Source organism: Panthera leo, chromosome C1 (genome assembly GCF_018350215.1).
Source record: "Panthera leo isolate Ple1 chromosome C1, P.leo_Ple1_pat1.1, whole genome shotgun sequence".
Lineage (NCBI taxonomy): Eukaryota > Metazoa > Chordata > Mammalia > Carnivora > Felidae > Panthera > Panthera leo.
The window spans coordinates 141,535,539-141,555,364 of record NC_056686.1 but is presented as its reverse complement, the minus strand read 5'-3'; the positions used below and the strand labels follow the sequence as shown (position 1 = coordinate 141,555,364).

At 42.2% G+C, this 19,826-nt stretch overlaps 1 protein-coding gene across 5 annotated transcripts in view; it reads left to right on the top strand.

Moving 5' to 3' along the window:
- CACNB4 (calcium voltage-gated channel auxiliary subunit beta 4) overlaps positions 1-19,826 on the top strand; it is a 174,772-nt gene that overhangs the window by 110,053 nt on the left and 44,893 nt on the right. For all 5 annotated transcript variants that reach the window (XM_042948768.1, XM_042948767.1, XM_042948766.1 and 2 more), the window contains 2 exons: positions 13,875-13,994; positions 15,834-15,956. In XM_042948768.1, coding sequence (XP_042804702.1) covers positions 13,875-13,994; positions 15,834-15,956 — 243 coding nt within the window. The remainder of the gene's footprint in view (positions 1-13,874; positions 13,995-15,833; positions 15,957-19,826) is intronic.

Here is a 19,826-nt window from a genome sequence, read left to right as displayed (position 1 = left end):
GGTAAAGCAACTGCTGCCTTACATTCTTAAAAAAATTTTTTTTTAACATTTATTCATTTTAGAGAGAGCTTGAGCAGGGGGAGGGCAGAGAGAGACGGAGACAGAATCTGCAGCAGGCTCCAGGCTCTGAGCCGTCAACACAGAGCCCGACATGGGGCTCGAACTCATGAGCCATGAGATCACGACCTGAGGGATATCGGCCACTTAACTGAGCCACCCAGGTGCCCCTTGCCTTATATTCTTAATTGAAACAACTGAAGGTGTATCCTGTGGCCAGAGACTCCATATTCTGTTTTTGGAAGGGAAAAGAGTGTCTTATCTCTTGGAGGTAACTCTTTGAACCCATTTAGGATTCTTTAAAGTTTCTGATGGATTGGTTCATTTTGTTGAGAGGGCTGGCCCCGAAGCCTGAGGTATGGGTGGGTGAGGAGAGATGTGACTACACTCCGTGACTGGTGAGGGTGGGTTAACAAAGGACAGGACTATGCTCTGTGCTGGTGACTACCCCAGCCCTAGGCATCGTGAAGTGGGTGCAGGAGTCTTAAAGAGCAGGGCCACCACATCAGCCCAGCGAGTGTGCATGTCACTTGGGGCTACCATGCAGCTCAGAGTGGAGAGTGGGTCATGCACATCATTCCTGCTTTCAAAAGACTGTCATCTTAGCCATGCTACTCTCTGACAAACAAAACAAAACAAAACAAAACAAAACAAAACAAAACAAACAAAACAAAACAACGGACTATCTTCAGGTTATTCTCAAAGAGGGAATGCCTCCTGAGTAAACATAGCTTTGGCAGGCAGAGAAAATATGGAGGAATAAAGCCATCCCGACTTCTAAATTTCATTTTAGCCAATACCTTTAATTGTTTCGATAACAGTTCTTACTAGAGCATTTAATTCCTACTCAGTTGATTAATTTAAGCTTTACATCATTATCCATTTTTTTATTGATGTGTAATTAACATGCAGTGTTATATTAGTTTCAGGTGTGCAATATAGCCAGTCTACAATTATTCAGTGCTCATCACAATACATGTACTCTTAATCCCCTTCACCTGTCTCACCCATCTCTCCACCCACCCCCCCCCCTTCTGGCAACCACTACCTTGTTCTCTGTATTTAAGAGTCTGGTTTTTTGTCTCTTTTGTTTGTTTGTTTTGTTCTTTGCTTTGCTTCTTAAATTCCACATATAAGTGAGATCATATGGTAGTTGTCTTTCTCCGTCTGACTTATTTCACTTAGCATTATACTCTCTAGGTCCATCCATTTTATTTACCTAAAGAAAACAAAAACACTTATTAAAAAGATACATGCACCCCTATGTTTATTGCAGCATTATTTACAGTAGTCAAGCTGTGGAAGCAATCCAAGTGTTCATCAATAGATGAATGGATAAAGAAAATGTGAGATACACATACACACACATACACACACAGAGTGGAATATTACCCAGTGGTAGAAAAGAATGTGATGTTGCCATCAGCTGTCCATTTGTTACAGAGGGGTTGAAAACAGCAAGTTGGACTCACGGGGTGGGGGAAGAGCTGGGATAAATCTGTCAACTGAAGTGTATTTGCTAACCTCTAAGGAGTGATTCCTCTGCTGAGTGCTTCAACTTGTTCTGAGTGCATACTCTTCACAGCAGTGCATGAGTTAGGTTAACATGCTGCTTTTCAGAAAGGTTGTTGAGCATAGAACGATTAAATGTCTTGTTCAGAAGCAAATATCTAGTAAGTGCTGCCTGAGGATTCCAACTAGGTCAGTCTAACTGACAAGCCTGAATTTGGGCTTTTTTCTATTCCAGCTCTCATCTGAATAATCTCTCCCTCTCCTTATGTATCCTAATGAAAAATAAAGGTGATCAGAATAAATTAAATCAGGGGTGCCTGGGTGGCTCAGTTGGTTGTCAGACTCTTGATCTTGGCTCAGGTCATGATCTCACAGGTCTTGAGATCGAGCCTGCGTCGGGGTCTGTAGGATGACCATGCAGAGATTGGGATTGACGTGCTTGGAATTCTCTCTCCCTCTCTCTCTGCCCCTCCCCCACTCATGGGCATGTGTTCTTGTGGGCATGCCTGCATGCTCTCTCTCTCTCTCAAAATGAAGAAATAAACTTAAAAAAAAAAAGATTAAATTATATCATTGTATCTCTTCCAGGATTATTTTCATCAATAATTCAATCTTTTTTATTTTTTGTTTTTGTTTTTAATAATTTCATCTCTTAATGTGTTTTTGTTTGTTTGCTCCAAAAAAGTTTCCAACAAAAAGTGAGCAGCTATTGATTTTCTCTCTGATCACCCTGAATATATTAATGAGCGAATAGATAGGCCTGAAGAAACGGGAGAGAAAGGCCACAGGTTTGATGGTCATATCCTTAGTAATAGTTGATTATACATATTCTGATGTCAATGCAAATGAACACTCCATCTCCAAGTACTTAAAGACCTAATTCCTGGCACCGTAAAGACATCCTTAAGAACAGATCTCAGAGGAATCTCAGAGATCATCCAAGAGACGCTCTTGCCAAGAAATGCAAGTCTTGGCTTCACCAGCTAATGGCTGGGTGACTTAGGGCATGCAGCCTGACCTGTCGGTAAGGCCTCAAAAGAACTTTGGAGAGAAATCAAGATAATGTGCTAGAGCGAACATAACATCCTAGTAATTATTAGTTCAATTTAAATGCAAAAAGAGAGAAATTGACTCTACTTTTTTTTTTTTAAGCCTGGAACCTCAGTGATCTGCTCGTCCAGCAGTGCCTACCAGCACCTCTGCTGGGCTTGGTTATTAGCTATTGGCAAAGACTAGAGTCGGTCACACCAAAGTTTACCGCATGCCACCAGCTGTGCAAGCTTGGGCATGTTATTGGTGTCTGTAACCATGTTTACTTCAATGCAGAAAATGAACTCTGTCTCTTAAAGTTTTTATGGTGCCTAAATTAGATAACATCTGTAAAGTGCTGTTTTATTCTGATTAAAGCTTCATTTCCTGGTTCCAAAGGTTGAACTAAGAATAAGTCCTTTTCCTCTACCTCATGTGCTCCAACTCAGAATTATCAGATGGGAGTCAAAAAACAAGCCTTACTTTCCTCTCCTCCCACTTCTGAAGTGCTGGGGAGGAAGGGCACTACCCCAGGGGAAGGGTGTGAGCTCTGGCCACTCCACGCTCCAAATGGGGTTGGTCCACACTGATGAGGAGGGCTGGGCACTGTGTAGTCGTTTTCGAGGCTCCAAAGAGCAGAGGGATAGCAAATGTGTAAGGAATACGGCTGCCTAGGGTACAAGTTCTGTGACATTAAGCTACTGGAGGGGTTGACACAGCTCTGACCTAGAGTGGCAGGTGTTCTGCCTGAAGAGAAGGGACCCACCACACCTCTCAAATATCCTCAAATCAGTCACTGTCTAATAATAGCATTTGTACCTAAGTGTAAACAACTCCACGAGATTACATCATCTTGTTTTTAACTTAACACCAACAGGTTTCACAAATTTAGGAGATTGTCTGGCAACCAAAGAGAAAATCTCATACCAATCTAGCCTTCTTTGCTGGGCCTTTTCACAGGAACAGGAAATATTCTTTTCCAAAGAGCACAATTAACAAAAGGCTTCACCTTAACCATAGTATGTATATATGGACATAGTAAGTGCTCAGCAAATGATATCGGTTACTATTGTTTTTGATATTATAATGATTACTAATATTTAATGTTGCCTATCAAAATTTCCATTTGAGGTTAATGCACTCTTTCATTCAGTAAGTGGTTTTGAGCTCCCCTGAGGTACAAGGCTTTGTGCTGGACGCTCCGAGGACAACAAAAGCTGGTAAGACACAGTCTCCGTCTGAAATGAAGTAGATGCTTCCCTGTGGCTTCTGTTATACCTGCGGCTGTTTCTGAGGGAAGCATTTCTGCTTCTTGACAACACACCTCGATTCCTTAGCAGTCAAAACACATTCACTTGGGGCGCCTGGGTGGCTCAGTCGGTTAAGCGTCCGACTTCAGCTCAGGTCACGATCTCGCGGTCCTTGAGTTCGAGCCCCGCGTCGGGCTCTGGGCTGATGGCTCAGAGCTCAGAGCCTGGAGCCTGCTTCCGATTCTGTGTCTCCCTCTCTCTCTGCGCCTCCCCTGTTCATGCTCTGTCTCTCTCTGTCTCAAAAATAAATAAACATTAAAAAAAAATTAAAAAAAAAACAAAACACTTTCACTCAATGAGAAATTGAATGAATGAAAATATTTCCAGAGAATTAAAGGTACTTTTTCATCAGTTTCTGAGGCTACAGAAATAATATACAGGAGAGGTTTAAGTCTTTCCATACGTTTTTCTTCTCTTCTAAACCAACCTGTATTATCCCTCCCCTTATATGCTAGAAGGAAAGGTCTTTTTTTTTTTTTTTTTTTTTTTTTTTTTAAGATGTAAGTGATTGCCTGGAGCTACTTTTAGGGGAAACATTTTACTGTCATATCTCGAATATGATTTTCAAAAATAGACCACAATATAAAAGTAGTGTTTGGTGGGTTACTTTGCAAACCACCATGGGGCAACATGAGAAGGAAGCACTTCCGGAAGGGCCATAGAAGTCCACATTTACAAGAAACTATTAGTCACCTCATCAGTATCCAGGTCTGCATCTACCAGCAGCATATCCAGGGTTTCCTGAGCAAATACTGTCATTTCCTTTTTAACGCCTCAGCGGGAACTAGATTAGTACTGCTCTAGCTGCTGCCCTTGAATAAAGACCTTGTGCCGTGGCTACCGCTTACAGCTGCCAGGGCTGGGCTTAGTCAGGTGGAGCCGCCAAGGCACTCACCTGTGTCACATGGATTGGTCAGAAGCTCTCGCTAAGTTTTGACCAGGCAGGGGTGGTTCCTGGGGTGGCAGCTCAGTGGCCCATGAAGTCGTTCTGTGGCCTATACTGTGCTAAAGCTGATTGCTTGAGGCCACCTTCCCAGCAGGTGATCACTTCCGCTTTCCCAAAAGGCGAGTGAGCCCCGTAATCTCACCATCCCCACCTTTAGGATACAATTTCTTATTGGATGCCCAAAAAGACCCTGATCATGACCTTTTCAAGTTATGCTACACTCAGTCTCACAGAAGGGATTTGACTTACTACTAATTGTGTTCATTGATGCAGCACTTTTTACATACGTGTATAATATTAGGCACTAGTTATCAAAGCAGTTTTTGCCCGATACCATCTACAGGAAGTAATCTTTATCTTTTGATATTCCCCCAGTATCTTAAGTAGAACCGTATGAAATTGCAGCTCTTATAGTAGCCCAGTATAGAAAGAATCCGCCGCCCTGGTTACCACCATCACCAGTGATTAGTTTGCAAATCTGCTCTCAGCCCACATTTCAACTTCTCCTTTCCCACAGCACCTACATGGCTCTGGCTGATGCAGATTTCCTGTCCGTCTCCATCTAGGCCTTTTTGTCACTTCCCTCTTTGTACTTGTGAGGTCAGTTGACATTCTTCTGCTGTTCTCGTACCTCCGTTAATGGGTCTTCTCTGCAAGCGAAAGAAATAGCAATCTGAAATTAGTCAATTACAGCAATTGTCAAACTAGTCAACAAGAAGGGTGAGGTTGGTTAAGTTTTTTAAATGAATATTACTTCCTTTTAAATAAATTGTGTAAAACACTTATATTAGAACCCATTAATTTGGATTCCACTAATGAGATCATTCAAAGTAGGCATTTTGTTTTTAACTATATATTTATATGTAATTACAATTTAATTATAAGACATAGTCTATAGATATGTAGTGTCAACACAGTTGAAGGAGTTATCATTTAAGAGAAAAAGCTTTCAAAGTTACCTTCGAATTTCCTACCAGTAACTAAAATGCAGCATCAAAATCCTGTCATTAGAACAGATGCTCAAAGAAATCCACAAACCAAAACTTTAATAATCTAGAGATACTATGTGGAGTTAGCAAACATGTCTTTTGAAAGGTAGCCTGCAATTCACTTTCTATGACCTCGGATTCTCATTTCTTTACCTACATCTGTCATTCCAAATTACTGAATTTTCGTATATGATCAGTGTTAAAATATTGCAGAATGTTGTTTTGGTTTACTGAAGGCAACTAAAATATTGGACATAAGTTTTTGCATCTGATTTTGTAGAGGAAATTTTTTAAAAAGATTCTACCTACACTGCCCCCTGCACAATGCCCTGTGAGAGTGGCATGGAGGAAGTTTCTTACTCACTAAGAGCTTCAGATGCCTCATATGCAAAATGGGGATAATTATAACCTACTTCATAGGATTGGTAGGATAATATAAAGTCCATAGTTAGTAATTCACATTGATGCCAGCAGGTCAGGTCCAAGGACCCAGAAAAGGGGTCCCACAGGACTAGCCAAGAAGGTCCTTAGCTTTATGCAAGATGGAAGTCAAATGGGAGCCAGCAGGAAGTGAAAGCAGAGTTTACTGAAGATATAGATATAGAAAGAGAGCTATGGACAGAACATCTGGGAGACTCAGATAGGAAAAGAGCATGAGTTTCATCTTTGCTTAGAGTCTAGGATTTTATCGATGATTGTGATCTGGTACACATGTCACTCTTAGGCATGCAGGAACTGGTCAGAGCAAGGACAGGTCCAGGGGTCCTTCACAAGTCGCTCATTCCCTGAAGTCAGGTGTTTGGAGTCAGTGGTCTTGGAGAACATTTATGATGACCCCACCTGGTCACTCCTTAGATGTTATCTCTTGTGCTGAAAGACTCCAAAGATACCATTATCTCTTTATCCCTTACAAGGAGGACATATGCTGTTTGCATTACCAGGCATGTGTAGAGTGGGGTGGGCATGCAGGCCCTAACGAGAATAGAAGCTGGAAAAGGAACAAAGAAAAAAAAAAGGGCATCCAGTTTCCTTGTTTCAACATAAAGTAAGGGTTGAGTAAGCATTTGTCATATTGCTTTGCTGCACTTGACTGCTCTTTGAAGCCCCAAAACGAAGCTTGGATTTATGGCTGTGGTTGACCTTCAGGTCTTCTGTCCAGTAGAAGTGGGCTGCAGAGCTGCCTCATTCTTTCAACCAACCTCCTAATTACAAGAAATGGCAGAAGGTAACTTAAAGCAAAGTTAAATTGTCATCTCTAAGGTATAGTTTCAAAAGGTCCTTGTTCTGCCAAAGTGCTGGGAATGCACACACTATGCAGTGCTTTGGTTTAAAGCATTGAAAACCATAATTCTTAAAAAGAAAAAAATCTTGGGGCACTTGGGTTGCTCAGTCAGTTAAGCATCTGACTCTTGGTATCGGCTCAGGTCATGATCTCACAGTTCAGGAGTTCAAGCCCCGCATCAGTCTCTGTGCTGACAGCACAGAGCCTGCTTAGAATTCTGTCCCTGTCTCTGCCTCTCCTTTGCCCATTCTCTATCTCTGTTTCAAAATAAATAAAACTAAACTAAAAAAAAAAAAAAAACCCACTCATGTTTTGGGGGTGGGACTGCTAACAATTATCATCACACCCAGTAAGCATAAACTTTGATCAGCCATCTTAGAACTTAACCAGCCATCTTAGAACTTAAAATCATGGAATAGAGAAGAGATAGATTTTGATGGGAGCAAGAGTGTCTTTCTTTCAACAAAACTCAGGCTCTGCGGTGTGCCAGACACTGCCAAGGCCTGCATACTTGGAGATGCAGCCTGGACCCTGCATCTCCAAGGGTGAAAGGGGTGAAGGAAAAGAAAGCATCTGTAAGAAAGTGGGGGTAGGTTGTAAACATAAGGGATGCCTGAGAGACCTTTTTGCCTAGGGCAGCCTTGTGAGTGGGCTATTCATCCTTCTACCCTGGGAAATCTTGGAAAGTAATCCGGAAAGGGTTTGTTCTTCTGCAGTGTGGAAAAGTGCATCCTCCCAGTCATTGCAAGCTCGTTGGAGAGAAACAAACTCAAATCTGTTGGGAGTGACAGGTTTCTCTGGACATTCCACTCAGTGCAACTAGTCCACTCAGTGTCATTTAGTCCACTCAGTGCAACTATTAACATACCAGATTTACACCAAGTTGAACATTCACTTATCTGATCTGGAAGCGAAACTGACATGTGGAATGTCTGCTACTGCACAGCTTGTGAGAAGGAAGGGAGATGATTCGTTTTCAGAAGTACCAAATAAAAGCTGTGCTGTCTAATTAAAATAGGCTTACAACCTATTGGAAAACGTACGAGCCTCCCACCCCCACCACCTGGCCCTGCCACAATGGAGTCCCAAACCCTGACACATCGCTTTCTGGTTCTTCCCCTCTCTGTTTTGCGGGCTTTGCAATGAGCACGCGCCAGAGAACTGAAGTCTCTGCGTCACCTCAAGGAATGTATATTTGTTCCAATCAGATGACTTTTTGCCTTACATGGGCATAGGCGACATCCCGGTAAGGCTGTAACCTCTGTAGTACTCAGCCAATGAGGAACCAGGGAAGGGATTTGTATGCTAGGGGATACATTGCCTGCTGTAACTTACCCCAGTGTGCTTATCCATCAGACAGGCTCTTGCAAGAACATTGATTAAAGCCTTGCTTCATTGTGCTCCCAGTCCCTCTTTTGATTGGGTCAGTGGGCTTATTTCTCACACAGCTCAATATGGTAGCCACTGGCTACATGTGGCTATTTAAATTAATTGAAGTAAAATAAAATTTTAAGCATTTAAAAATTAAGTGAAGGGGCGCCTGGGTGGCTCAGTCGGTTAAGCCGCCGACTGCGGCTCAGGTCATGATCTCCCGGTCCGTGAGTTCAAGCCCCGCGTCGGGCTCTGTGCTGACAGCTCAGAGCCTGGAGCCTGTTTCAGATTCTGTGTCTCCCTCTCTCTGACCCTCCCCCATTCATGCTCTGTCTCTCTCTGTCTCAAAAATAAATAAACGTTAAAAAAAAAAATTAAAAAAAAAATTAAATGAAAATTCTAGTTTGTTGGTCTCACTAGTCACATTTCAAGTGTTCCATAACCACCTGTGACCAGTGGCTACCATATTGGACTGCACCCATATAAAGAACATCTATCATTGCAGAAAGTTCTCCTGGACAGCGTGGGTTTAGTACATGCCATTATTGTGCTTGTTCACTTTGTTGTGCTATGGTCTCTTATTAATTCTCCAAAATAACCCTGAAGGGTTTCATTCCCACTTTGCAGATGAGGAAAGAATTTCTGAAAGTTAAGCCATTCTCTTCTCACATAGTGGCCACTGCAGAACCTGACCAGTGGTTCAGTGAACGAACAGCTGAGCTACCAATTGAGAGGCCCAGGACTGTCTGACCCGAAAGCCCAGAAGTTCTGGCAAGACCAAGATTCTGTTCCGCTATTGGTGCATTTTAATATCAAACATTTGTGAACTTTCCCTCCTCCTTAATCTAGTTTAATGACATAATAGTAAAATACTCACAAAATATAAATAATAAAGTAAAATAATAAAATACAAATATCAAAATTACATATAAAGCGAGAGAGTATATTTCAGTTTTAAAAAGGCAAGGTAAGGGGACCCTGGGCAGCTCAGTTGTTTAAGCATCTGAGTCTTGATTTCAGCTTAGGTCGTGATCTCATGGTTAGTGAGATTGAGCCCAGCGTCAGTCTCTGTGCTGACAGCATGGAGCCAGCATGGGATTCTCGCTCTCTCTGCCTCTCTCCCACATGCGTGCATGCGCACATTTACTCAATCTCTCTTGAAATAAATAAACATTAGAAAATAATAATAAAAGGACAAGGTAAGTAAGTGGATGCCCAGATGGCATAGGTCTCTTTGGAGGTGGTAGAAATACTCTAATACAAGATTGTGGTCTTAATTGAGTTCTGTAACTTTATTAAAAATCATTGAATTGTACATTTAAAAATGTGTGAATTTAATGGTATATAAATTATGCCTTAGAAACGCTGTTGTTTTGTTTTGTTTTGTTTTTTTAAAGAGCAAGATGTAAACCCTAAAACTCTGGGGCAGCCACAAATTTAATGTTGAAAGCTGTCCAGAATTTTAGTGAGTCAAAGATTAGTTGGTGGAATTTCCTGAATTTCCCTATTGATGGTAAAAGAAGTGATGCTCTGTCTCTAACCAAACACTGGGAAATTCTGCAAGGTGTCTATTATTATCCTCATCTCACAGGGGAGGAAATTGAGAGTCAGAAAGTTAAAATAAAGTTGCCCAAGATCCACAGCCAGTGAGAACTGGCAAGAGTGTTAAATGTAACACTGTCTGGCCCACCAGCACATGGCAACACTCTCCCCTACATCGTGCCCTTTCTCTGAGAAGAAGTCCTTCCATCGCTTGACTTGAGGTCACTTTCCTTCTTCCAGGACAACGGGAAACCGATTTCCCAATGTTTCTATCAGTGTTTTGTATTTTGTACTCAAAAGGATTCCTGAAAGGCATGAATCTGTTTTCAATATTGAATAAAAGGCGGGCAGAGACGCCAAACCTTAGGTTAATGAAAAGATAGTGCGTTTCTCTCTTGATGTTCACTAAGATGCTTTTAAAATGATATATATGCATATATCTATATGCCTGTATATACACGTCTACATACAATATGCTATATATGAAGAGATTTGCAGCATTTATTTCCATTTTTATTCCTGATTTTACTTGGTTCATTGGAGACTTCAGGATGTGACTTGCAGTGGTGTCTGCTTAGGAATTTTTGAGGCGAGCCCCTGTTGTGCCTCTTGTACAGGCTTGTCTCACTTGATAAGCTGGTTAGCTCGCTCTTCACCTATTTTATGAAATGGAATTCTGGAAAATGAGAAGCTGATGGGGCTGCATTTTCCAGCTTTTGCCAGAGCTAGTAACCTTTACATCTTCACTTATATCCTCTCAGCATCTAGCGTTGTTCTCTTCTTGCCAGGTCCCTATGCCTAATCACAAATGTTTAACCATCTCTCTGGCAGTCCCTCCAACCCTCAGTTGTACTAAGCTTCCTGTAGCCCCCTCCCTTCCAGATCTTTCCTCTGGTCTGGCCTGGCACTCTCCTCTTGCCTCTTGGTGGCTCTATTGTTCTGAGTCTTTATAAATAATGCAGATCCTTTTTGTTTTCCTTTCCTTCCTTTCTCCTGGGATATGCCTCTCCTCTCTTTCACCCGGCTGAAACAAGACAAAACAAATAAATAAAAACAAGAAACCAATTCTGTACCAAGCCAGCAGAAGACGTCCATGGGCCAATTTTGGGCTCTTGACGTTGGACCTCTGTTTTCCCTAGGATCCTGAGACACAGCAGCAGTGATTTCCATATTCAAAGAATGTAGCCAGCATTGAAAGAAAAGAAAGAAAGAAAAAGAAAAAGCAGAGTAAATGCTGAAATGATGGAACAACTGTAATTGTGAAAATGGACACCCTAGTGCTTTATCTTTCCTTCAACCAATATTCTTAGAAATAGGGAAGTAAACAGAAGTTTCTGCTTTTACATATTTGGCAATAGTAGAACTTATTAAATAATTGTGAAATTTTCACAGTCTTGTTCACATTTCAAAATAAAGTTCATTGGCAGGAATCCTTGAGTTGCTTCTTGTGTGCTCAGAGATGACGGAACGCCAGGATTTGAAAAGTCGTTAAGGTTGTTTTGGGAATTAGCCGTCTCCTTATGTCAACAGTAGATTGTGTATTCTAGTCGTTCACCCCACTGCTCCAGCAGGCAGCCTGCTTGCTTGTGGCCTGTGCTCACTATTAGCCTCCCCAGCATGTTTTCAAAACAAGGCAAGCGCCTCCTTCCTGACTTCCTGCATCATAATCATGTTATAGTCCAGACATCTTCATGTAGCCAGTCCAGTACCTTAGAAAGATCTATTGCACATATCACCCTACAGCAAAGCATTCCCTAGAACTTACTCAAAACTGTCCTCATATATATTTTAGAAATGCTGTTTTCTTTCTCTCTTACTCTGGATTTTATGCATCTGGACAAAAGTTGTGTTCTAAGAGAATTTGTTTAAAAGATTGCAAGGTAGCTCTTCCCCCCCCCCCCCCCCCCCCCCAGTAATGAGGAATCTAGAGAATAGTCCGTTGCTCTGTATTTATCCATTTTGTAGGTCCAAATTTTTCCCCAGTAGGTTTGCACAGAAGAATTTGGTTATAATTTGGTTAACAAATCCATTTCCTCCATAAAGGGCCTTTTCAAAAGTGCATGGATTTGGGCACATGGTAGTTATCAAACTTAAAGTGTAATCATTTTGCAGTATATATCAAATCAAAAATATTGTATACCTTAACCTTACACAATGCTGCATGTCAATTATATTTCAACAGAGCTGGGGGAAAGCCATAGTGTTTTCTTGGCAACAAATACAATAAGAAAAATGGATACATTTCAAGATGGGCTATTATGAATATATATTATGAGTGAGTTGAAAGAATGATTAAAATCTGTTAATTTTTAATCAATGTAGAGCTGTCAGGACCAGGAAATAGGAATGAGAATGGCCATTTATTATGTGCTTACCAGATGCCAGATCCTGGAGTAAATATTTTAATATCCAGTGCAGCTCAGTGTATGTAGGGTTTGAAACTGCTGGTTTGAAGGTTGGACTACCCAAGTTTGAATCTCAGCTTCTACACTGCTACAAGGATTCAGAGAGATAAGCTGCTAGCTCTGTGCTACTATGATAGTGAGGGCTAAGTAAATATTAGCTGTTCATTATGTCTTATTCCATTTAATTCTTTGAAGTAAGCAGTGTCCCCATTGTGTGGATGAGGAGACTGAGTCTGGAGTGGCCGAAGTCACTTGCATAAGGTTTTCAAAAGTACGTTGCAGAGGCAGAATTTAGAACCAGTGTCTATCGGGTATTCTGATTAAACCTTTGATCAGGAGTTACTGTTCTAAGCTACCAGGAAAATCTGTGCTAATGGTAACATTTCTAAGCTTAGAAAAACTTTCAAAAGATCCATTTCAGCGGTCAACCATTCTTAGAGTTCTTTTCTGAGGTGGATAACAAATTCACAGCTATCTGGATTAAGCTATGCTTTTCAAAATCTGTGCATGATTTATGAAAAATGCCAAATACACCATCAATACCTCTGCTGTGTAAATGCCGTCATCTATGCAAATATCAACTGGTAATGCCAGCTTAAGGAAACTGTCACAGTGATGTTCCTTTAGCAATCAGAGGCAAACAAAGAGGTTTTTGTTTGTTTGTTTGTTTGTTTGTTTGTAACTTTTAACTAGATGCCGTAGTTCTCAGCTCTTACAGCATGAATACTGAGTGATGCTGGGCACCCCCAGTACCTTGTCACTTCTGTCAGACTGGATTTCAGTGTTGCTCAAATAGCCCTTCTAGGTTGTGTGCTTCAGTTGAGGACATCCTTGTTTTCATCCTCAAGGCTCATGGCTTAGTGGCCATAGTGACCAGGTATGGCTACTATAGGACAATGACTGAAATTTTCACAGTGAAAGAGTTCGATGGTGTGGATGCTAGAACTGGAACTCATGTACTAATGCAGGATTCTGCTTGCCTGTATTGCAACCTTAGATAAATCTATCTTCTGTAGTCCGAGATATAGGTAGAATTTAGCTCTTGTCATAAGCTGAGTCTCTTTTTCCTTTAGATGTATGTATAAGAGAATGGAATGAAACTTCAGGTCTACAAATTAATGTGAGCTTAATATAAACATAGCATAAAGCAAGAAGAATTGGGACCAAATATCACATAATTTTCATCGCAGTTCACTTCCTAACGCTTAATCTAGTCAAACTCTTTTCCTTCACAACATTCCTACCTTCCGGATCCCTCAGATGCTTCACTATATTCTGCTGTCTAAATGTATACCTGCAACAGAGGCACAGAGTGTGTGCATCAAACCCCATGCAAGTGAAAATAACTCACTCCAGGATGCTGTTATGGACGTGACAGTTTAAGAAGCTCCACGTCACCTCATTTAAACCACTGTGGGTTCTCCTTTCCAGGGTTCAGCGGATTCCTACACGAGCAGGCCGTCTGACTCCGATGTCTCTTTGGAAGAGGATCGGGAAGCGATTCGGCAAGAGAGAGAGCAACAAGCCGCTATCCAGCTTGAGAGAGCAAAGGTGACTTTCTTGCCCCTCTTGGGTTCCAAAGTGTCATGTTGCTCAGCAGGTATCAGCTGCTCTTCCCCTGCCTCAAATTCCTCTGGAACAGTCATTTTAGGATCATCCTAATGAGGCACCAGATTTCAAGGCTCCCTGATCCATTCATCCCCTAAGAGAGGTTAGTAACTTTCCCAGGGGGCCATTTCCTGAGGTACAGACCCTTCTTCACCCTTTGTGTTAGGTTTGGGGCTGAATTATCGGCTATATTCCAACTTCACGGTTGTGGCTAATATTAAGCATGCCGCTCCCAGTGTTGGCAGAGAGCCTCCTAAGGTACAGGTTCTCTATCTGTTCCTGACCCCTCATTGTCCGTGACCTCAGCCTTCATTACAGGCTACATGTGCACTATTGTTCTGTGGGTTTCCCTGTGGGTCTCTCTACCAGTTGCCTCTTGGTTTCAGCCTCCTGTCTCAAGTTCAGGGTGAAGTTCAGAGCTTTGAACAACTACTAGCATTTCAGCAAAGATGAGCAGTAGAAGGCATTGCCGAACTTCAGATATCACACAAAAGGATGACCCCCCCCCACCTCCAGCCCCAAATCTCTGTACCCACAAGAGGCCACAGGAGCAAATTGCATTTTTGAATCTTAGAATCGGAAGAGTCACTAGAGATCTCCCATTCTGTGTCTCTCAAACTTCTTGTTTTTGTTTTTTAGCGTAGAATTCCTTTTGTCAGATGAGGTTTTATGCATAATAGCAAAATATAAGACAGGGGTCATGGCCAGCTTATCTTCCTTGCCTTCCATGACAGACTTCTTAAAGCATATTGATCCAATCTTTCTTATTTTTAGAAGAAAAACTGAAACTCAAATAATATGAATTCCTTCCTTTTTCTGTTTTTATAATAAAATCTTTATGAGAGTAGTAAGAGGAGAACGAGGCGTCTTCATTTGCTGTAACACCCATGCTGTCTGTGCTCGGTTAGCCAAGGGGGGTTTGGGGTGGTGCCCGTGAAAGTGAGACCCTAGCTGGGGTCTCCCCTCAGCTGTTGCCCCCCAGTCACGTTCTCAGCACAAACAATGAGCCACTAACAAAGTAGCCCCAGATTGCAGGAACCTCGTGTTCTCATTTGTGGCTAATTTTTGTTTTAGTTTTCTTTCAGAGTGTTTTGTGGCCTCTGTGGTCACCCAGATGGCGGCCAGAGTGCCGTCAGCTCAGGCTGTTGGTTTGCTTAGCCTCTGTGAGGCTGCACCAGCCTAAGCACTTTGCCAAGGAGGAATTTGTCTCAACAGAGTTTCAGAACCGGCTTTTGTTACCTAGAGAGAAGATGATGTTTGTCCTTGCTGTCTACCCCCTGAATGGCCTTTCTTTTTTCCTGGCAGGACAAGGTATTCTACTGAGTGAGATCCCACAGGTTTTCAGAAATAGGAGGCTATTTCAAAACTATTTATTTTACTCCCACCACCACCATTTAATGTAAGACCTAGCACACGTTTCCTGTATCCCAAGGGGCACCGGTTATCATTTTAAAAAACAAACATAAGCTTAGGACCAGAGGAGAAAGCAGAGAGCCTCTTTCCATCTTTCCATCTGTCCCCAATACTTTAGGGTAGGATTCTGTCTTTAGGATGCTGGAAAGTACCACAGAGGGGGGAAATGGTTGGGCTGATCTGGTTGAATCACCGTTAGAGTCATTGCTACAAATTTCTCTATGCTGCCAGGGAACCCATTGGAGACACCTGTTTGAAAAGTGGTTTCCCTTCCGGCCTGGTACTATCAATTATCGTATTATACTTTTCAATATGAAAAATCCTGCTCTGTCTTCCTCCCCCATCCTCACACCATGGCTCTGCCCGAAGTCCAAGCCTGTAGCATTTGCTGTGAAGACGAACGTGAGCTACTGTGGTGCGTTGGATGAGGATGTGCCTGTTCCAAGCACGGCCATCTCCTTTGATGCCAAGGACTTTCTCCACATTAAAGAGGTAAATGTAGGATTCTCTGCAACTGCCACAAGGCCAGAGCTCGAATCCGCTCTGTGCCAAACTAGAGAGGAACCCTGAGGAACTGCCAATGTGTTACCTCATTTAATTTGCTGGGCTTTCCAAATCCATTCATTCTCACTGAGATTTAGAAGACTGACATCATCGCTTGCATTATCACACATTGAGAATATTGGATCACCGTCATCATAGGATGGATTTAAGACAGACCTGTGGTCTCCTGGTCACCTTTTAACCACCTTGTATGACTGCAGAGCCACAGATCTATGGATCCAACTTAGGGAAACGTGAATTTGGTGGCATGGCGCCCTACTCATGAGGCACCATTTACAAGGGATATTTTAATTATAAACATCTGTGCTGTAATCCTGTGGACCTTGACCTTGGAACTGACACTAGACATTATAATCATTAGAGTATTAAAGCTAAGAAGAGGGCAGAGGACTTTGGGGAAACAGAAAGCTTAAAGGATTGAGCAGTACAAGGAGGACTTGAGGCCTTGCAACTTGAAAGGTGGAATAATTACATCAAAAACTTCCGTTTAGTCACCCTAAATTGAAATCCTACTTCATCTCAGACATTGTGCGGGGCACTGAGCGATTGGAGATGAAGGCTCACTGTCCCCACTGCCCGGGAGCTCCGAATCTGGTGGAAAAGACTAAGAGGCTCCTAGTTTCTGCCAAGGATGACAAATTCTATTATAGTAAAACTAAATGGGTGTTGTGGGAGCCTGAAGAAGGAGAAGGAGGGACCACCTGGCTGGTGGGGAGGAGGATCACAGGGCCAGAGAGCTCTACACAAGTGGTAAAGCCTGAGGACATTCAGGCTGGGTGGGATGGGGGTGGCATCTGGTGGAAGGGACAGCCAGGAGCATTGCAGCATGGCTGGAGGGCAGTAAGTAGGGAGTGGTGCAGGGGATGAGCCAGGTCTCAGAGGCAGGGGCCTGATAAGAAAAGACCTCTTTGGCCCTGACAAGAAAACTGGACTTTATCACCAGGCAGTGGGCTGAAGAGGAATTTTAAATAATGGACAGTTACAACCAGCCTTGGATCTTAGCATAATAACTCTGATGGTCCAGGGAGTATTGTAGAGGCTGAACTAAGGTTGCAGCAGAGAGGCTGGAGAGAGGGAGCCGCTTGGAGGGAGAATGATGAGACAGACAGACAGGATTGGGAGACTTCACATGAGGAAGGGATATCAGAGAAAGCGAAATAGAAAGGAAGGATGGAGAAAGGCTTTACAGCTTGCTAGAAAGGGTAGATGGGCAGTGTCAGCTTTCAAAATAAAGAAGGCAGAGAAGGGAGACGCCTGTTGCAGGGTGGATGTGGTTATGAATTGGCTTTTAGGTACACTGTGTCTGGGGTACTCTGAAACCCCTGTGAAGACACTTAATAGGCCTTTGGGGCGCCTGGGTGGCTTAGGTAATGATTTCACGGTTCGTGGGTTCGAGCCCCATGTTAGGCTCTGTGCTGACAGTTTGGAGACTGGCACCTGCTTTGGATTCTGTGTCTCCTTCTCTCTCTGTCTCTCCCTCCACCTCAAAAATAAGTAAACATTAATTTTTTTTTAAAAAAAAGACACTTAATAGGCCTTTACCCACATAATCTGAAGGCCAGAGGAGAGGAACTGCAATTTGCTCTTCCTAAATGCTTTGAGTTGAAAAGGAGAATGCATTCTTGCCAGAGAAAAGTAACATAGAATTGAAGGAGTGTTTTTAAATTTGTATTTGTTTTTATTAAAAAAATTTTTTTTTACTTTTTTAAAAAACTAATTAACTTATTTATTGTTTAGTTTGCAACCAAGTTAGTTAGCATATAGTGCAACAATGATTCCAGGAGTAGATTCCTTAATGCCCCTTACCCATGTAGCCCATCCCCCCTTCCACACCCCCCCCCAATAACCCTCTGTTTGTTCTCCATATTTAAGAGTTTCTTATGTTTTGTCCCCCTCCCTGTTTTTATATGATTTTTACTTCACTTCCCTTATGTTCATCTGTTTTGTATCTTAAAGTCCTCATATGAATGAAGTCACATTATATTTGTTTTCCTCTGACTAATTTCACTTAGCATAATATCGTCTAGTTCCATCCATGTAGTTGCAAATGACAACATCTCATTCTTTTAATTGCTGAGTAATATTCCATATTGTGTGTGTGTGTGTGTGTGTGTACCACATCTTCTTTATCCATTCATCCATCAGTGGACATTTGGGCTCTTTCCATACTTTGGCTATTGTTGATAGCAGTGCTATAAACATGGGGGTGCATGGGTCCCTTTGAAACAGCACACCTGTATCCCTTGGATAATGCCTAGTAGTGCAATTGCTGGGTCGTAGGGTAGTTCTATTTTTAATTTTTTGAGGAACCTCCATACTGTTTTCCAGAGTGGCTGCACCAGTTTACATTCCCACCAGCAGTGCAAAAGAGATCCTCTCTCTCCCATCCTTGCCAACATCTGTTGTTTCCTGAGTTATTAATGTAGCCATTCTGACAGGTGTGAGGTGGTATCTCATTGTGGTTTTGATTTGTATTTCCCTGATGATGAGTGATGTTGAGCATTTTTTCATGTGTTGTTTGGATGTCTTCTTTGGAGAAGTGTCTATTCATGTCTTTTGCCCATTTCTTCACTGGATTATTTATTTCTTGGGTGTTGAGTTTGATAAGCTCCTTATAGATTTTGGATACTAACCCTTTATCTGATATGTCATTTGCAAATATCTTCTCCCCTTCTGTCAGTTGCCTTTTAGTTTTACTGATTGTTTCCTTTGCTGTGTAGAAGCTTTTTATTTTGATGGTTTGAGGTCCCAATAGTTCATTTTTGCTTTTGTTTCCCTTGCCTCTGGAGACGTGTTAAGTACGAAGTTGCTGTGGCCGAGGTCAAAGAGGTTTTTGCCTGCTTTCTCCTCAAGGATTTTGATGGCTTCCTGTCTTACATTGAGGTCTTTCATCCATTTTGTGTTGATTTTTGTGTATGGTGTAAGAAAGTGGTCCAGGTTTATTTTTCTAAATGTCGCTGTCCAGTTTTCTCAGCACCATTTGCTGAAGCGATTGTCTTTATCCCATTGGATATTCTTTCCTGCTTTGTCAAAGATTAGTTGGCCATATGTTTGTGGGTCCATTTCTGGGTTCTCTATTCTGTCCCATTGATCTGAGTATCTGTTTTTGTGCCTCCCCCCAAATTTTTTTATTGTTTATTCATTTTTGAGAGAAAGAGAGAGTATGTGTGAATGGGGAAGGGGCAGAGAGAGAGGAAGACACAGAATCTGAAGCAGGCTCCAGGCTCTGAGCTGTCAGCACAGAGCCCAACGCAGGGCTCAAATTCATGAACCATAAGATCATGACCTGAGGCAAAGTCGGAAGCTTAACCCACTGAGCCACACAGGCTCCCCTGTTTTTTAGTTAAACAGGGAAGATTTCAGCATGTTTCCCATGCTGAGATAATGAACCTAGTGAAATATATTGGATGGAAAAACCATCACTGATTGAATGAGGGGCTGGGATGGGCGGCGGTGGGGGGGGGGTGAGGATGGCATCTGGGAGATGGTCACAAGAACTAGGTCAAGTCAGGAGCACAGTCTTGCCTTTCTTGTTCTGCACAGGACTTCCCAGTCGGACTCAGGGGCTTAACATCAGAAGGCATGTAGGCTTGCTGGTCTCCAGTGACACTGCTTAGAGGGAGGTGTTAGAAACTGGGTCTTAGGAAAGAGTGTATAGGGGGAACAGTAAAGTGAAACAGGAGTGTGGTCAACATAAACCTATCACTCCAGGTTGCTGAGATACCTGCACTTATCCCACAGTCTAAAACGTGATGTGCATGGTAAATATGTAACAATTTTGAAAATCATTGTCTTTGA